Source organism: Amblyomma maculatum, chromosome 1 (genome assembly GCF_055883805.1).
Source record: "Amblyomma maculatum isolate TAMU_Amacu chromosome 1, ASM5588380v1, whole genome shotgun sequence".
NCBI classification, from domain to species: Eukaryota; Metazoa; Arthropoda; class Arachnida; order Ixodida; family Ixodidae; genus Amblyomma; species Amblyomma maculatum.
The window spans coordinates 285,772,941-285,789,410 of NC_139344.1; the positions used below are offsets into that span (position 1 = coordinate 285,772,941).

The following is a 16,470-nucleotide window of genomic DNA, read 5'->3' on the forward strand; positions in this document are numbered from 1 at the left end:
CATTGTAGCGTTGTCTCACTCGCGCAAACGCAGCTCGCGGGCCTTTCGAGTTTGGCCTTGCAAGAAATATGAGAAGAAAAACGCGGGTTCGAGGTCAGGGTTGTTCTTGATTTCCTCTACGCTGTCGCGTGCATAACGCCTCAAAGGCGGAGATGGCCGACTAAATGAAGCGCGGGTGAATCAGGAAATTCCTCCGCTGTCTAAGCAAGATTACCGGAGGAGAAAAGCGGCTAACCTCAAAAGGGACAAAGAGGTCCCGATGTTCTGTCGGGGATTTGTGTCGCCAGAATTGTGCGCGCAGTGCCTCCGAACGACAGCAATACGCTGGCTGCGCGGAGTCAACTAAAAACATCGCCAACAATTTCACATTTCATAATAAACATGAAAAATACATAACACACATGCCATATGAACGTTGAGGAGCACAGACCACTGTCCCTTCGCAGATGCTGCCCAAAGATATGACGCTAGCCCTTCCTTGGTTCGAGACATGCAAGTTTTTAGGCAGCACAATGCGTTCCGGCAGATGAGAGAACGTGACGCACCTGAAGAAAGGGCTGCGGTCCCGGCAGAGGGAGAGATAGGCCTCGTCACGATACATGTAGCGAAGGTCGTTCTTGCAGCCAACCAGAATGATCGGTGTGTTGGGGCAGAACTGACGGATCTCGGGGTACCAGACCACCTTGCAGTTGCGCAGGGACACGGGATTTGCGATTGAGAAGCACAGCAGAACCACATCTGACCTGAAAACACAGAGGACTTCTTGGAAATGCTCGAAAAAGGTGCACACAACAACTTTTCGCGCGCGCCCCGTGTCCCGTTCGCCGCATTGGCGCGGTTTACGCAATCCCAACTAGGGATTTTAGCAGGCTGTGAATACAACAGCGAACCAAAAGGTTATAAACAGACGGGCTAAACGAAAAGTTGCAACAACTTCCAAGCGAAAGAAAATCAAAAGTACGGACAGATATAAGGCGAAGCCACGTGGACTCCATAAATAGCCACAGAGCGCACAATGCGAACCAAATTATATAACCTAGAAACCAACAAACGTGATTCGAGCAATTGCACAAATGGCTGCAATGCCTGCCATACCCGTTCCAGACGGGGAATGACACTTGTTAAAGTTTCTTACACACAGCTGTACGACGAAAACTATAGTGCCATTAATTGCAAACGCCGGCAATCGCGATTGATGGATAAAAACTGTACAATATATGATGAGAAAATTGCTGCGTTGTTAACCAAAGCAGCTTTTAAATTGCTATTCATGCTTTGCATGCCTCGAAACCATATTTGAATAACTAGTTGGTAATGGCTATCCATCACGCCGCAGCGGCGTCTGTGGACGGAAGTACAGTGCTCTAGAAACTTAGTTTGCCGACCGGGCCCCTCTTGCGACGACCGCCTTTAGGGAGGGCGCAGCATGTAACAGGAGTGCCAGGATACCATGCGCAGTTCTGTTCGCATCCATTTTCACATGCGGTGTAATTGCTAGGGGCGTTACAAAAATGGCTACATATCTGGGATACTTCACGTCATCCCTGTATTTTATCCGATGTCTTACTGCAGGTACCGTGCATTTGAAAAAGCGCGATGTTTGTATCTCTATATCTGGTACTCGTTCGAAGGCCTTTGTTTTACTAGGCCACCGAGAAAGCGCCTATTATCAATCATCAGCCGGACTATGGTGCGAAGGCCTCTCCCGTATTCCTCCAATTAATTCGGTCCTGTGCTAGCTGCATCCACTTGACCCCAGCGAAATTCTTAATTTAATCCGCACACCTGACTTTCTGCCATCCCCTGCTACGCTCTCCTTCCGTCGGTATCCAATTTGTTACTCTTTTCGATCATCGGTTATCCTTTATTCGCACTACATGCCCTGCCCATGCCATTTCCTCTTCTCGATTTCCGCTAGAATGTCATTAAGTCGAGTTATTTCTCTGACCCACTCTGCACGCTTCCTATCTCTTAACGTTACACCTACCACTTTCCATAACATAGCTCTCTGCGTTGTTCTCAACTTAAGTAGAGCCCTTTTCGTTAGCCTCTACGTTTCAGCCCCATATGTGAGTACAGATAAGATGCAACTGTTACATACTTTCTTCTTGAACGATACCGGTAAGCTAGCTACTAGTCATATAATCTGCGAGTACTTGCCAAATGCGCGCCAGCCCAATCGCATTCTCTATAGTGATTTCCCTTGTATGGTCAGGATCTGCTGTTACTATAACTATCCTAAGTATACATATTCGCCTACCACTTCCAGTGCTTCGTTACCTATTGTAAACTGTTGTTTTTTATTGTTTTTTTTTCCGAAGCTATTGAACATTACCTTAGCCTTTTTTTAGTCTTTTCTACTTTTCCTGTATAGGTCATCAATCATTCTTTGCAGTTAATCCCCTGAGTTACTTAGCATGGCAACGTCATCAGCCTGTAATGTAAAGCGCCTATATTCGGATACAACTCAAGTCTGCAGTAACCGCCGCGCACAATTCCTCAGAGACCAAACGTAGTCCGCTGTTAAGGCTTTCTGGTTACCTAAATAAAAGTTAAAAAAGAAACATCCAAATAAATTAAAAGCTCAACCCTTTCGCTGCTTCTGGCTTGTTTGGTATAGTCAAATATTAAAAACTTTTTCTGCTTACTGTTCGGCACATTAATGCACACGCTGCGTACCACTGCCCATAGTTAGCAACTGCTTTGTTTTTTAACTGCATCCTACTATAGGCGATATGTTTGGAGTCATAACCGTCAGTAAAGCTTATTATTTTGGCGCTACCCTCATACAAAATTTTTCATACAAATTTCATATAGATGTCATACATCGCCTGTTCGAGGTTACTGCATCATAAAACTTTTTCAGTAGGGGTCCACGGCAGAATAGGCACGTTTTATTTGCATTCCATGAATTCGATAAGCAGCATGGCAATGCCAGCTTACAAGCGTGAATATATAATGTGTGACGACCTCACATCACCAACACGTCAGGGCCACAACGTCCAGCGCGACACAGTCCCGGCTTCAAATGGTCCCCGCGAGCACCAAGCGGTGTATAGGAAACAACTTTTTCTCGTTAGAGTGCGCCCGACTATATCGGAATATTTACCTTTCGTGTGTTTTTTTGGCCATCAGCTGTCGGAGCTGTGCGGACCGTGTCGCATAGTCTCCGCCTATTTCCAACTTTTTGGGTGGTCCCTTTCGGGCCACGGTTCTGAAACCGGTACCGAAAGATTCGTGAAGTCAAGCGGCACCTGCGGATACCACTTTCGGATTTGGCGAGCGAACTTTGGGCATTCTTTGGCCCTTTCTCGACCGCACCGATGGGGACACGGCGCAGCCGGCGCCGCCGCCAGCCCTCCCGCCCTTGGCTAGGGCTAACTTCGACGCCGACCGACATGGATCTCTCCGGCCCCGAAGCAGGCAATGCAGTCGAAGAAACCACCATAACTGAAGCCTCGACGGGAGTTGGAAAATGCTTTTCCTGCAGAAGAAATTCAGATGCAAGTCGAAGATTGTTGATCAAGCTGCCGCAGGAGCCTCATGAGGGACGCCATTGCCGCCGCAATGACGGCAGCCATGGAATGGGGCCAGCGACGTAGCCAGCCTCAAATACAGGGGCTGGCCTAACTGACAAGATACGACATCCAAAAACGCCAGCAAAGCCCCGCCCGCCGCCCAAGGCAAGAAAAGGCCCCATTCCATGGCTGCCAGATGCATGGGAAATATAAGATTGTGTTCCGTTCCCGCTGCCCAGCCAAGCTCACGGACTTTGGCGTGGCTCAGCTACTGCACGCAGTTTGCACTGCACAGATGATTCCGGAACCTGTGGCGGCCGAAAACGACCATCTGCAGATCCACCCGGAGAACAACACCTTCCCCGTAAGCACGCCGGACAAGACGCGTGCCCGAACCTACGCAGCGCTGAAGAGCATCAGCGTCGGAGAAACAACGTACGAGATGAACGCGTACGTTCCACCGCCAGACGACTTAAGGCGAGGAATCGTCTTTAATGTCTACAGCTATGGAACGGACGAGGATATTCATACCGATTTCCGGAAGCACAACCCGGCTGGGCAAATCAAGACACATGATCGTCACGATAGTAGGGACGGAGCTACCCGGGTGGATCCGGTACCTGGTGTGTGACCTTCAACTTTTTTCGTTTCATGACCGTGTGGAGGCATATTATAACTGCCGCACGACGGAACATAGGACAGACGTCTGCCCGCTTCCTCGCCGGAACCTGTGTCGTCGTTGTGGCGGGGAGCATCCACCGCCGCCGGAAGGGGCCCAGCCTACATGCACCTCTAAAAGCATCATATGCACTGGGGGCCACAATACTGGCAGCAGAAACTAAGTACCACTTTATTAAGCGGAAGTACAGGAGGAGCGTTGACACCGGGAAGCAAGGGACGGATAGTCGAGCGGAAGAGCGGGGCAAGCCCAGATACTGGAACAAGCACCAGCAGCAAAACGGGTACAGGGGCCGTTCATCCTCCTTCCCGCCCCTGGGTGACGGTCGTGGAAGGTCTTCGTCGGGGAACCGCAAAACCTGGAGGAAGAGGAGTTCCAGCCGGGGGAGAAGCCCATCTGTCGGACGCAAGTCAGTCGGGTGGAAACAGGATCAGAAAATAAAAGCCCCTCGTAAATAGGTGAGGGAGATGTTGAATACCTTACTAGATCTGCAGTCCCAGATTAAGGAATGCAGCAAGCCAAAACAAAGAGCGAGCGAGAAAGCGGTGGCATACGCGTCAGAAGTTGTACCAGAATCGATAACGAACACAGTACCCCCCATGGGGACGCAGAGTAGTTCCACGAGTGGTGCTGCGGGTGAAACCCAAAACCAAAATGCACTGGACACTGAGACGGCGAACACGCTCAAAAGGCAGGCAGTTCAGTTCAGTCGTTCAGTCGCGGCCGACTCTTCGTGACCCTATGGACCATGTCATGCCACGCTTTCCGGTCTGTCACTATCTTCCTAACATCACATACCTTCCTCTGCAGTGCCTCGAGGATGCCATCTAACCATCGCGTTCGCTGCCTACCCCTTCTCCGGCGACCCTCAACCTTTCTCAGCATCAAATCTTTCTCCAGCGACTCCTCTCTTCTCATCAGATGACCAAAGTAGCTGAGCTTTAACTTTAGAATTTGACCCTCCAATGAGCAGTCAGGGTTTATGGTCGACAATATCGATTGATTTGATCTTCTGGCAGTCCAAGGAACGCTCAAGAGTCTTCGCCAGCACCACAATTCAAACGCGTCAATTCTTCGGCGGTCAGCCTTTTTCACAGTCCAACTCTCGCATCCATACATCACAACTGGAAAGACCATAGCACGAGTTATACGGATCTTGGTTGGCAGACTAATGTCTCTGCTCTTTACTAGGCGGTCAAGGCTAACCATTGCTCTCTTTCCCAGAAGCAGGCGTCTCCTAATTTCATGGCTGCAGTCTCCTTCCGAGGTAATCTTGGAGCCCAAGAAGAGAAAATCTGTCACAGCTTCCACTTCTTGTCCATTGATGCTCCAGGACTTGATAGGGCAAGACGCCATGATCTTTGTCCCTTTAATGTTCAGTTTAAGTCCAAACTTCTCACTCTCTTCTTGTATGCACATCAGAAGTCTCTTGAGTTCCACTTCCCTTTCTGCCATTAAAGTGGTATCATCCGCATATCTAAGGTTGTTGATACATTTTTCAGCAATCTTCACTCCAGCTGAAGACTCGTCCAGACCGGCCTTCCTCATGATGCACTCTGCATATAGGTTAAATAGGCAGGGCGACAGTATGCAGCCTTGCCTCACTCCTTTCTCAATCGGAAACCAATCAGTAAGACCATGCCCAGTTCTGACTGTGGCCTCTTGTCCTTCATACAGGTTCCTGAGGAGAGAGATGAGGTGAATTGGAACTCCCATCTCTTTGAGAGCTTGCCACAATCTGCTGTGATCTACGCGGTCAAACGCTTTCGCATAATCAATAAAGCAGAAGTAGATGGGTTTCTGAAACTCTCTTGCTTTTTCCATGATCCAGCGAAGGTTGGCAATTTGGTCTCTAGTTCCTCTGCCCTTGCGAAACCCAGCTTGCACGTCCAGAAGCTCCCGATCCACATACTACTGCAGCCTACCTTGGAGGATTTTCAACATCATCTTGCTAGCATGCGAAATAAGCACGATCGTGCGGTAGTTGGAACAATCTTTAACACTGCCTTTCTTTGGAATGGGGATGTAAACTGACCTCCTCCAATCCTGTGGCCACTGCAGGGTTGTCCAAATAGTCTGACATAATGTATGCAGAATGTTAACAGAGTCATGGTTGAGGTTTTGAAGCAACTCAGCTGGAATGCCATCAATTCCGCTAGCTTTGTTCTTAGCAAGGCTGGCTAAGGCGCATTCAACTTCACTCTTCAGGATGCCCGGCTCAAGATCAGTAATCACAACCGTCTTTGTTGGGTTTGCACGTTCGGGTCCTTCTTGTACCGTTCTTCTGTGTATTCCTGCCACCTCTTCTTTATCTCTGAGGCTTCAGTGAGGTCCTTGCCTCGTTTGTCCTTTATCACGCCCAGCTTAGCACAGAAGCTTCCTTTGATATCTTTGATTGTCTTATACAGAGCTCTTGTGTTCCTTAATTGGCTGTTGTCCTCAACTGCTTGGCACTGTATGTTCAGGAAGGCATTCTTATCTCTCCTTGCTATTTTCTGAAAATCCGCATTGAGAACCTTGTATCTTTCTCTTTCCCTCATAACTTTTGCCATCCTCCTTTCCTCAGCTATTTGCAAAGCCTCTTCAGATAACCAGTTTGCTTTCTTGCATTTCTTTTGCTTTGGAACTACATTAGTAGCAACTTCTTCTATTATATCACGAACATCAGTCCACATCTCTTCGGGCTCTCTGTCTTCTAGATCTAATTCTTGAAATCGATTCCTCACTTCCACAGCATAATCTAATGGAATTTGATCCAGATCATACCTGAAAGGCCTTCTAGTTTTCTGCGTTTTCCTCAATCGAAGCTTAATTTTGGCAACAAGAAGCTGATGATCGGTACCACAATCGGCCCCAGGCCTTGTTTTTACTGCTTGTATAGCGCTTCTCCATCTCTGCCGGCAAAGAATATAATCGATCTGATTCCTGTACAGACCGTCCGGTGAAGTCCATGTGTACAGTCGCCTCTTGTGCTGTTGAAAATGAGTATTCGCTATGGTCAGGTTGTTTTCTTGACAAAACCCTACTAGCCTCTGCCCAGCTTCATTTGGCTCGCCAAGACCGAACTTGCCTATAATTCCGGATATTTCTTCACTCCCGACCTTAGCATTCCAGTCTCCTATGAGAAAAACGACGTCTGATGATGGGGTGCGGTCTAAAAGGCATTGTAGGTCCGCATAAAATCTCTCAACGTCAGCTTCTTCAGCAGTAGTGGTCGGTGCATAGACTTGGATAACTGTTATGTTGAAAGGGTGACCTTGGATCCGAAGTGAAATCATTCGGTCGTTTTTGGGGTTGTAACCTAGCACTGCTTTGCCCATTCTTCTGTTTACTATGAGAGCGACCGCATTCCTTCTCTTGGATTCATGACCACAATAAAAGACATAATGGTCGCCGGAGTTAAATTCTCCCATTCCGGTCCACTTGAGCTCACTGATACCCAAGATATCAATGTTCAATCTGTCCATTTCTCGCTTGACGACATCCAGTTTATCTTGCGTCATAGATCTTACATTCCATGTTGCTATGTGATATATCTCCTTGCAACATCGGACTTTCCGGTCGCTTCCCGACACATCCACAACTGAGCGTCCTTTTGGCTTTAGCCCAGCCGCTTCATTCGTCCTGGAGCTACTAGGAATCGCCCTTTGTTCATCCACAGTAACATGTGGGACGCCTTCCAACTTGGGGGGCTCATCTTCCGGCGCCATATCATTAATGGTATTGTGACTGGCCATAGGGTTTTCTTGGCAGGAAATACTGGAGTGGGTTGCCATTACCTTCTCCAGTGAATCACATTTTGTCAGAACTCTCTGCCGTGACCTGTCTATCTTGGGTGGCCCTACACAGCAGAGCTCACGACTTCATCGAGTTTCGCAAGCCCCTCCGCCACGACAAGGCAGTGATCCATGAAGGGGCAAAAGGCAGACACCTCTCAAAAACAAGGAGGATATGTTAACCAGAACGAGCCGATGAGGAAGCAGGTACCCTCGGTGAGGGGCAGGCTCACTTTGAAGGCTAGGTCAGACCTCTTAAAGCAGCTGAAGGAGCGTATGGTTGCTCAGGCCAGGATCACCGCCTTAGAGACCAAAATGGAGCAGTTAATTGTGTATATGGAAGGAAGATTCGATGAGCTCACGCAGCTCATCTGTCAGAAATTAGGAATCCAAAATGGCGCGCCTTAATAAACGCGAACCAATCATGGTGGGGCATTGGAACTGTAGGGGGTTCGGAAAGAAGAGGGGACACTGCACCTCCACATAAAAAATGCGAAGCCCGATATATAGCACTGCAGGAGAATAAGGGACTAGTTTCGCGAACCGACTATAAGGCACACCATCAGTTAGGCGTGGCGGAGAAGCGAGTTCACAGGAATATCACAGCGATCCAGCATGAGATAGATGAAGTCAAGGCAGATTGCACCCTAATAGAAGTGATAGCCCCAAAAATGGGGGAACAAAACTTCTACATTCTAATTCTGAATGTATACAGCTCTCCTAAAGACAGGAGCGCGGGCATCCCGGACCTCCTCAGGCGAGTGGTAAAGCTTGCGGGTAAGGCGCAGCTTGTCATTGCTGGGGATTTTAACGCGCGACATCCAGGCTGGGGTTATCTTAAAGACGACTAGAAAAGCGCGAAACTGTGAGAAATCATTCAAGACCTAGGCTTAACCATCTTGAACGGCACACAACAACCGACCCGTATAGGCAATAGCGTTAAAGACACGAGCCCCGACCTCACGTCGACGAGGAGCATTTGGGGGACTGAATGGCTCAATACAGGATTGCCATTGGGCAGCGACCATTATGCGGTCTGCGCACCACAAACGCAAAACGCCTCCAGCAAGAATCACCGATTGGAATAGATTCCGTAAAATGAGGGAAACGCGGACAGGCGGTGCAATTTCATACTTGGACGCCCTTATAAGCGATCTTAAGCAAAACGCGGAGCGGGCCACCGGAGAGGTGGACACTACCGAAGAACAACGGCTCATGCACATATGGAAGGCGCACGCGTCCCTGATGGGCAGGTGGAGTTGGGCTGCACAATGGGAAGCTCAGACTTCGTATTTCTAAATTGGAAAGGGAGATTGAAGATCACACCAATGAGCTAAACTGGCAACAGTGGGGGCAGATATGCGACGGAATAAATGGGCAACTGGGAAATAAGAAATCGTGGCTTCTGTTGCGGCCCCTCCTTAGACCCGACACAAAGTCCGTGGCTCGGACGCACCTGAACCAGATAGTACATCAGTACGATGGGACGGACGAAGAACTACGAGAGGACCTGAAGGGTAAATACCTCAACACGACACTAGATGGGAAGGCACCCCCTCGATATACTGGGGAGGAGAATGAGGCACTATAGACGCCGATATAGCCACCACGGAGGTGATAGTTGCGATGGAGAGACTCCGGACGACCTCGGTGGCTGGGCCGGGCGGAATAACCGATAAAATCCTTAGAAATCGGGATGACGACTCCATCCAGGCTTTAACAGACTATATTGTAACGAGAAGAAGACGACGAAGTGTTTACTTCCCTTGCCTCGCGGAAGGGACAAGGGGATGACGCCGAAGTGCGACTGTTTTTCCGTGGTGCTGCTTGCTGGTGTGCCAGTCGCGGCCGTCTTGTAATTATACTATAAATAGATTCATCACGTAACACCTTGGTGGAAGTGCGGACATTGAACCCGCCGTCAGCCTCCGCACGACGGAACTCCGCAGCGGCCACCTGATTTCCTGCCCGACGATGCATCAATAAAATACCGTCCCCGCCCCACCGGAGGCCTTTCCATCGGTCATCTTCACCCACCAGCGCGATCCTGGCTGTTTTACTGGTACGGACAGACGTCGAAGAACGGATACGCAAGTACGAACAAATATAATCGCTGGGACCCCACACTCATGCTAGCCAGTGTTGTTTTTTACCTCGAGGGCACTGGTACGAGACCCACGAAGACCAGTTAACAAGTTGGGATGCTTGCAAAGAGAAGCTCCGCGAACCCATTGGAAAACCCCTTGGCTGAGAGCGTAACGCAAAGAGAACCGTCGAGACCTGTGTCTAGACATCTATACGTGACCGACATTCAGGATGTGCTCGCCTTTTGCCACAAAGTGGATCCAAACATGTCGGAGTCCCAGAAAGTTGGTTATGTCTTGAAGGGCATCGCAAACGATGCATTCAACTTGCTTGTATACAGACTGCCACAAGGTTGACATCATCATAAAAGAATACTGCGGTTTTGAAGACGCAAAAAGCCGTCGCATTGCACCGTCATTTGCTCGCCTTTCTAATACTGCTCCGACATCTTCATGTCAAGATTTGCCGCCCCAACACCAGCCAGCATCGACTGAAAATGTAGCCAATATCATTCGCCGCGAACTAGTGGCCATCTCTCCTGCTACCTTGCCGCCACACTGTGCCGACGGTCACCACCCGGACGTTCCCCCAATTCAGGCTGTTGTCCGCCAATAGTTCGCCACCTTGGGCTTCAACTCTGTTGCTGCCATAAGCCCAGCCACTGTAGCCGACGTGCGCGCCGTTTATTGCGGTCGACTTGCTTATGACACCGACGATCGCACTGTTTATCCTAGCCGACCTATTTCGCCCCACGTCGACGCAATCCAGACGAATGGCGCACACCTGATAGCCAGCCTATTTGTTTTGCTTGCTCCTCTGTCGGCCATTTCGTCCGTTATTGCCGAAATCGATGGTTCCAGCCACAAAGGTCCCGCCTTCCACCCTCTTCTATCTACGATGACCGCTCTCGTCCCTACTCGCTTCGTTACGACCCTTAAAGCACTGCCGTTAACCCCGAGCCTTCCCGCCTCAACCAATGGCCCTGCCCACACCGCCGTCAGACCCGTTCGCCCCAACGCCATCGCTTTTCATCTCCAATACCCTACGGCCGCTCCCCGACGGAAACGTAGGTTCTGCAGCGGCTAGAGGTGATGCTGCAGTAGGGACCATGATCACAAATCCTTGTCCCGCTCTTCGTGCACGTCGTAATTTGCTCACTGTGCTCGTTGATGAAACAGCCGTTCAAGCCCTGATTGATACCGGTGCGCAAGTTTCTGTCATGAGCACAACGCTGTCGCTTGCGAAAAGTGCTCACACCTGCCCCTATACAGGTTGTACGTGTCGCAGATGGCGCAACGTCAAAGGTCGTTGGCTTGTGCTCTGCCCGCGTAACGATATCTGGCCGCCATACTACCGTCTTATTTACAGTTCAACAGCATTGCCCTCACATATCATTCTTTGGCTCGAATTTCTGACCATGCAGCCATCATAGACTGTGCTACAAGCGTCGTTGAACTTAACCTCCACTCTCCTTCCGACCCACCCTTTCCTGTTGTGCATCGACTTTGTGGAGTCGATTTTGTCCGTCTGCCACCTGAAACCGCAACTTACGTCACGTTCTGCTCTGTACTCCCTATTCATGATGGACATAATATCGTTGCCCCAACCCTTGATGCACCCCTCGTACGAAGCGTTGCCCTTGCTCATACCGTCGTCACTATGACCACGAACCAAACATGCCTCCCTGTTCTGAACTTTGCGTCGCAAATCCAGCCCCTCCCGCAAGGCATCACGCTGGCCACTCTGTGTCCTATAAATGAATGTGATCTCTCTGGTGTGACCACCGGCCTACCGTCCTCCTCTGACTGCTCTTTATCTGAAGTTTCCAGTCTCTAAGATTACGCCAAGATGATCGCTGAAGATCTTTCTCCTCAACAAGCTCACGCACTCTACCGTCTGCTGGCATCTTCCAGAAACATTTTTGATTTTGATCAGCCCCCATTGACTCGAACCGCTCTTGTGCAGTCGCATACACACCAGCGACGCTGCTCCTATTCATCGCCGTCCTTATCGCGTATCCGGTGCTGAACGCCAGATAATCCAAAAGGAGGTGGACAAGATGCTCGCTCAAGACATCATCGAACCCTCGACGAACCCGTGGGCGTCCCCATTCGTTGTGGTTAAAAAGAAAGACGGAAGCTGCCGCTTCTGCGTCGATTCTTGCCATCTCAACAGCATAACTAACGAAGACGTGTACTCTTCCCAGAATCGATGATGCCCTAGATTGTCTCCACGGAGCTAAATACTTTTCCTCCATCGATTTACGGTCTGGGTATTGACACATCGCTGTTGACGAGCAGGAGCATGAAAAAACAGTCTTTGTCACACCAGACGGCTCGTACCACTTTAAAGTCATGCCGTTTGGTCTCTGCAATGCTCCGGCGACATTTGAACGAATGATGGACTCCATTCCTCGCGGATGTAAATGGACAACCTGCCTGAGCTACCTCGACGACGTCGTCGTTTTCTCGCCGACCTTTTCTTTGCACCTTGAACGCCTGACCAGTATCCTCAATTTGTTCCGTACAGCCGGTCCACAACTCAATTCATCGAAATGCTAGTTTGGTCACCGCCAACTCACCATTCCTGGACACATTGCTGACGCCTCTGGAGTACTACCTGATCCGACAAAAATTCAAGTCGTCAAAAACTTTCCGCGTCCCCAGTCTTCGAAAGATGTGCGCAGCTATGTTGGCCTCTGTTCTCACATTTGCCGCTTTATCAAAGATTTTGCCCGTATCGCTCGTCCTCACCGACCTACTTAAGACCGACGCCGCTTTCACGTGGGGCCCTGACCAGCAAGGTGCGTTTTAAACGCTAATAAGCTTACTGACGTCTCTATCCGTCTTGGCTCATTTCGATCTCTCAGCTCCCACTGAAGTTCGAACAGACGCCTGCGGATATGGGATCGGTGCAGTGCTGGCCCAACGCCACCATGGCGAAGACCGCGTCATCGCATATGCTAGCCATCTTCTCTCCAACGCCGAACGCAATTATTCGATTACTGAGCGCGAGTGTCTCGCCCTTGTATGGGCTGTCGCTAAATTCCGCCCGTACGTATTCGGCCGAGTTGTAACTGACCATCACGCACTTTGAAGATTGTCATCCCTGCAAGATCCCTCCGGCCGTCTTGGGCGGTGGGCCCTGCGCCTTCAAGAATACTCCTACAACGTAGTGTACAAGTCGCCTTCATCAAGACGCCGACGGTTTGTCTCGTTATCCTGTAGAGCCTCCATGATCTCGATGAACAGAGGCCATTCCCCAGCTGCGTCTTCGCCCTCTTCAGTATCGCCAACATAGGAGACGAACAGCTCAATGACCCATCTTTAAGATCCATCATTGAAGGCCTGACAACTGGAAGATCGGATTCTTCTCTACAGCTTTTTGTTCTGCAGGATGGTGTCTTCTCCCGCCGTAACTTTGATTATGACATTTCTCCCCTTCTGTTGGTGATTCCCCAAAAGCTCCCCTGCTCAGTTATTGCAGAACTCCACAACCTACCCACAGCGGGCCATCTCGGTGTGTCTCGTACTTACGACCAGGTTTTTTTTTTGGCCTGGACTATACCGCATCATCCGGCGCTACATCACAGCCTGCGACACGTGTCAGCGTACGAAGAAACAATCGAGGCCACTAGCTGCCTTTCTCCAACCTATTGACATGCCCCTGGAACCGTTTTATCGTGTTGGGCTCGACCTTCTTGTCCCGTTCCCGGCGTCATGACACAAATGGATCGCAGTGGCAACCGATCATGCAATACGCTACGCCATTACACAAGGTTTACCCACGAGCTGCGCTACAGATGTCGCTGACTTTCTTCTACACAGCGTCATTCTGCATCATGCACAGCGCTCCTCGTCAATTAATCACTGACCACGGTCGCTACTTTTTGTCCAGAGTTATTGAAGAATCCTACGTTCGTGTTCGACGAAGCATAAGCTCACGACTGCGTACCATCCCCAACGGCCTAACCGCGCGCTTCAACCGCACACCTGATCCCCACGAATGGGGCATTTGTCTACAATTCTTAAGCATGACACGACTTCTTCCTCTCTTTGACCCCGCTTTACCTCTGGACACGCTGATCCCGCTAGCAGCCCCACCTACGCATGTGACGCACAAGCCACTGAAGCGCGCCAAGTAGCCCGTAGTAGGCTCCTCGCCTCTCAGACTTCATTTGAAAGTCTATATGTTTGGGCGCATGCTCGTGCACGTCTCTTGGATAAAGCTGTGTACATGGCAGCAAGCTTTCCATAAGGTACTGAGGTGCTTGTGGACAATTACAAGATTCAATAGGCGGCTGGTCTACATCTTGGAACTGCCTAAAGATTTTATCCATCGTAGTTTTCACTTGGAAAGTGGTTGCGCATTTTTATTAATTACTTCGAGACAAGAAATCTTCATGACAAAGGTGCGACTCAAACTGTTACACGTGTTTGTCAAGTATGGCTGCGATCATCTGAAAACGAGGAGATGGCCGAAATTTTGCGCACCAATTGTTTGAACGATGTAGAGCGCTCGCAGTTCTTTATGACAAATTTTTAACCTTTGCTTTTATTTTATAAAATTTCTCCAACTTGGCGTCCCGAAGCTTAGAAATTAGTCAAAAATAAAAAACGTAGAGTTTATAGCAATGGTGGATTCGCTGTATAATATTGGGCGCTGTTCTGCATGATACATTTACAGGTGTTCGCAACCAAAGCTAACAAAACTAGAGTGACCGTAAGCTCGAGAACCCACGTCTTGGTAGCCAAGGTTTCCTTGTACTTCGAATATTTTTTTTTCTCGACGAGAGCCCTTCATCCCAATCATCACATTATGGCCTACAAAATATTAAGCAAATCTCAGATGCCAAACAGCCTATTGCATGATATCATATGCCCTTTTGTTTATTTTAAACCATCGTAGTTCCTTTCTACACAATTGTGAGCATTATTCTAAAAGCAGCCCTGGTACAGGGAATGGTGCATTTTTTTAATACCTTGAACATATTAATGGAGCTTTTTTACTGTGATGGCTAACTGCCTGCGCCGGAACTTGGGATCCGGCTTTCGCGGTGAGCCGGGAGCCATCCTTTTGTCCGAAAACCGGGTACGAAGTAGGGTCGCTGAACGACACGCTGGAATGCGGGGACAACGTGCTAACTACACAAACGCTGTTGAGAGGATGGCGTGGATTTTGAGAACGGGAAGAAATGACCCGAGGTGACTAGGAAATCCGCAGAAGGACGGCGGGGCAGAGGGAGGAACGAGTGACGCGCTAGAGCAGGACCCATCCTCGTCTCCCGAGGGACGACTGCCTGACAATACGAAGATGGCTCGCTAGTCTTACCGGCGCGTATATTGAGCTCGCCGTGTAAACCGTCATCATCAGCGCTGCCTGCAGCTATGGCCATCTCTCACCTCAAGCACCAGATCAGTGCAGTGGCGTCCACACGCAGCCTCAAGACCGTCGGGTGAGCGGGGGCATCCAGCTCTGATTAAATCTGTTACTGGCTCTATTTCGTGTGTGATTCCTGCTCTCCATCCCGAAAAGAGCCCTATAACCGAGACATCACATTGTCAGTTTGTGCTTTCCTATATTTCCTATACAGGGCTGCTGCTTTTTACACTCTATCCGAATGACTTTAGTCAGGACCAGGAAAAACAGCTTGCCATGCAGGGCATGACTGAACAGCAATTAAATAAGCACAGAGGAATATCATGATATAAGTGTGCCTTGGCCAGTACTGCTGGAACTCAAATTGTTCATTAGGACTAAAATGGCGAAAAAGAATGAGCGGCACGAACGGTGCAAATAAAGCAGCATTAAACTGTGCAAGAAAAAGATGCAACCGATGCAAAATGCGCAACCGATTTCCAAAGATGCAAAGATGTTCCTTCATCTGTGGTAGGTTGCAGCCTGAAAAAAAAAAAAAACACACACACACCTGAGTGCATGACCCCATAAAAGAGTGTTATGGCCGCTCGAACATGCTTCATAAGGATGCTTTGACGCACAGAAGCTGTCTTTTTGCAAAGGGGTGGTGGCAAAACATCGAATAGGGTGTTTTTGTTTGTAATGTGTACTTGGGCGGCACTGTTGTGTGTATTCGTTTTTTTATGGGAGGGAATAGTGAGCCTGAGTGCCCACTTTTGCACTCGTCTGCATGCACTGCGACAACCGACCGAAAGCAGAATGGACTGTGAGCGCAGCTGCCGACTCGAGGTGGGGCTGTGTTGGCGGCGTCTGTGGGACGACAGCCGGTCTGGCCTATAACTGCCCAGATCGTTTTTGGAACCACCTTTACGGATTACAACTACTTTCGCTATTTTCATGTCTGAAGGAAAGATGCCTGTAGTTAGAGACAAGTTATAGATAGAGGTTAAAATCTGTCATGCGCGTCTTGGACATTATCTGGCCAAACCTCTAT

General features: G+C 49.4%; 1 protein-coding gene across 4 annotated transcripts in view; it reads right to left on the minus strand.

Moving 5' to 3' along the window:
- The window catches only part of RhoBTB (Rho-related BTB domain containing), a 302,716-nt gene that overhangs the window by 157,764 nt on the left and 128,482 nt on the right, over window positions 1–16,470 (minus strand). For all 4 annotated transcript variants that reach the window (XM_084591542.1, XM_084591543.1, XM_084591544.1 and 1 more), the window contains exon 4: window positions 546–743. In XM_084591542.1, coding sequence (XP_084447668.1) covers window positions 546–743 — 198 coding nt within the window. The remainder of the gene's footprint in view (window positions 1–545; window positions 744–16,470) is intronic.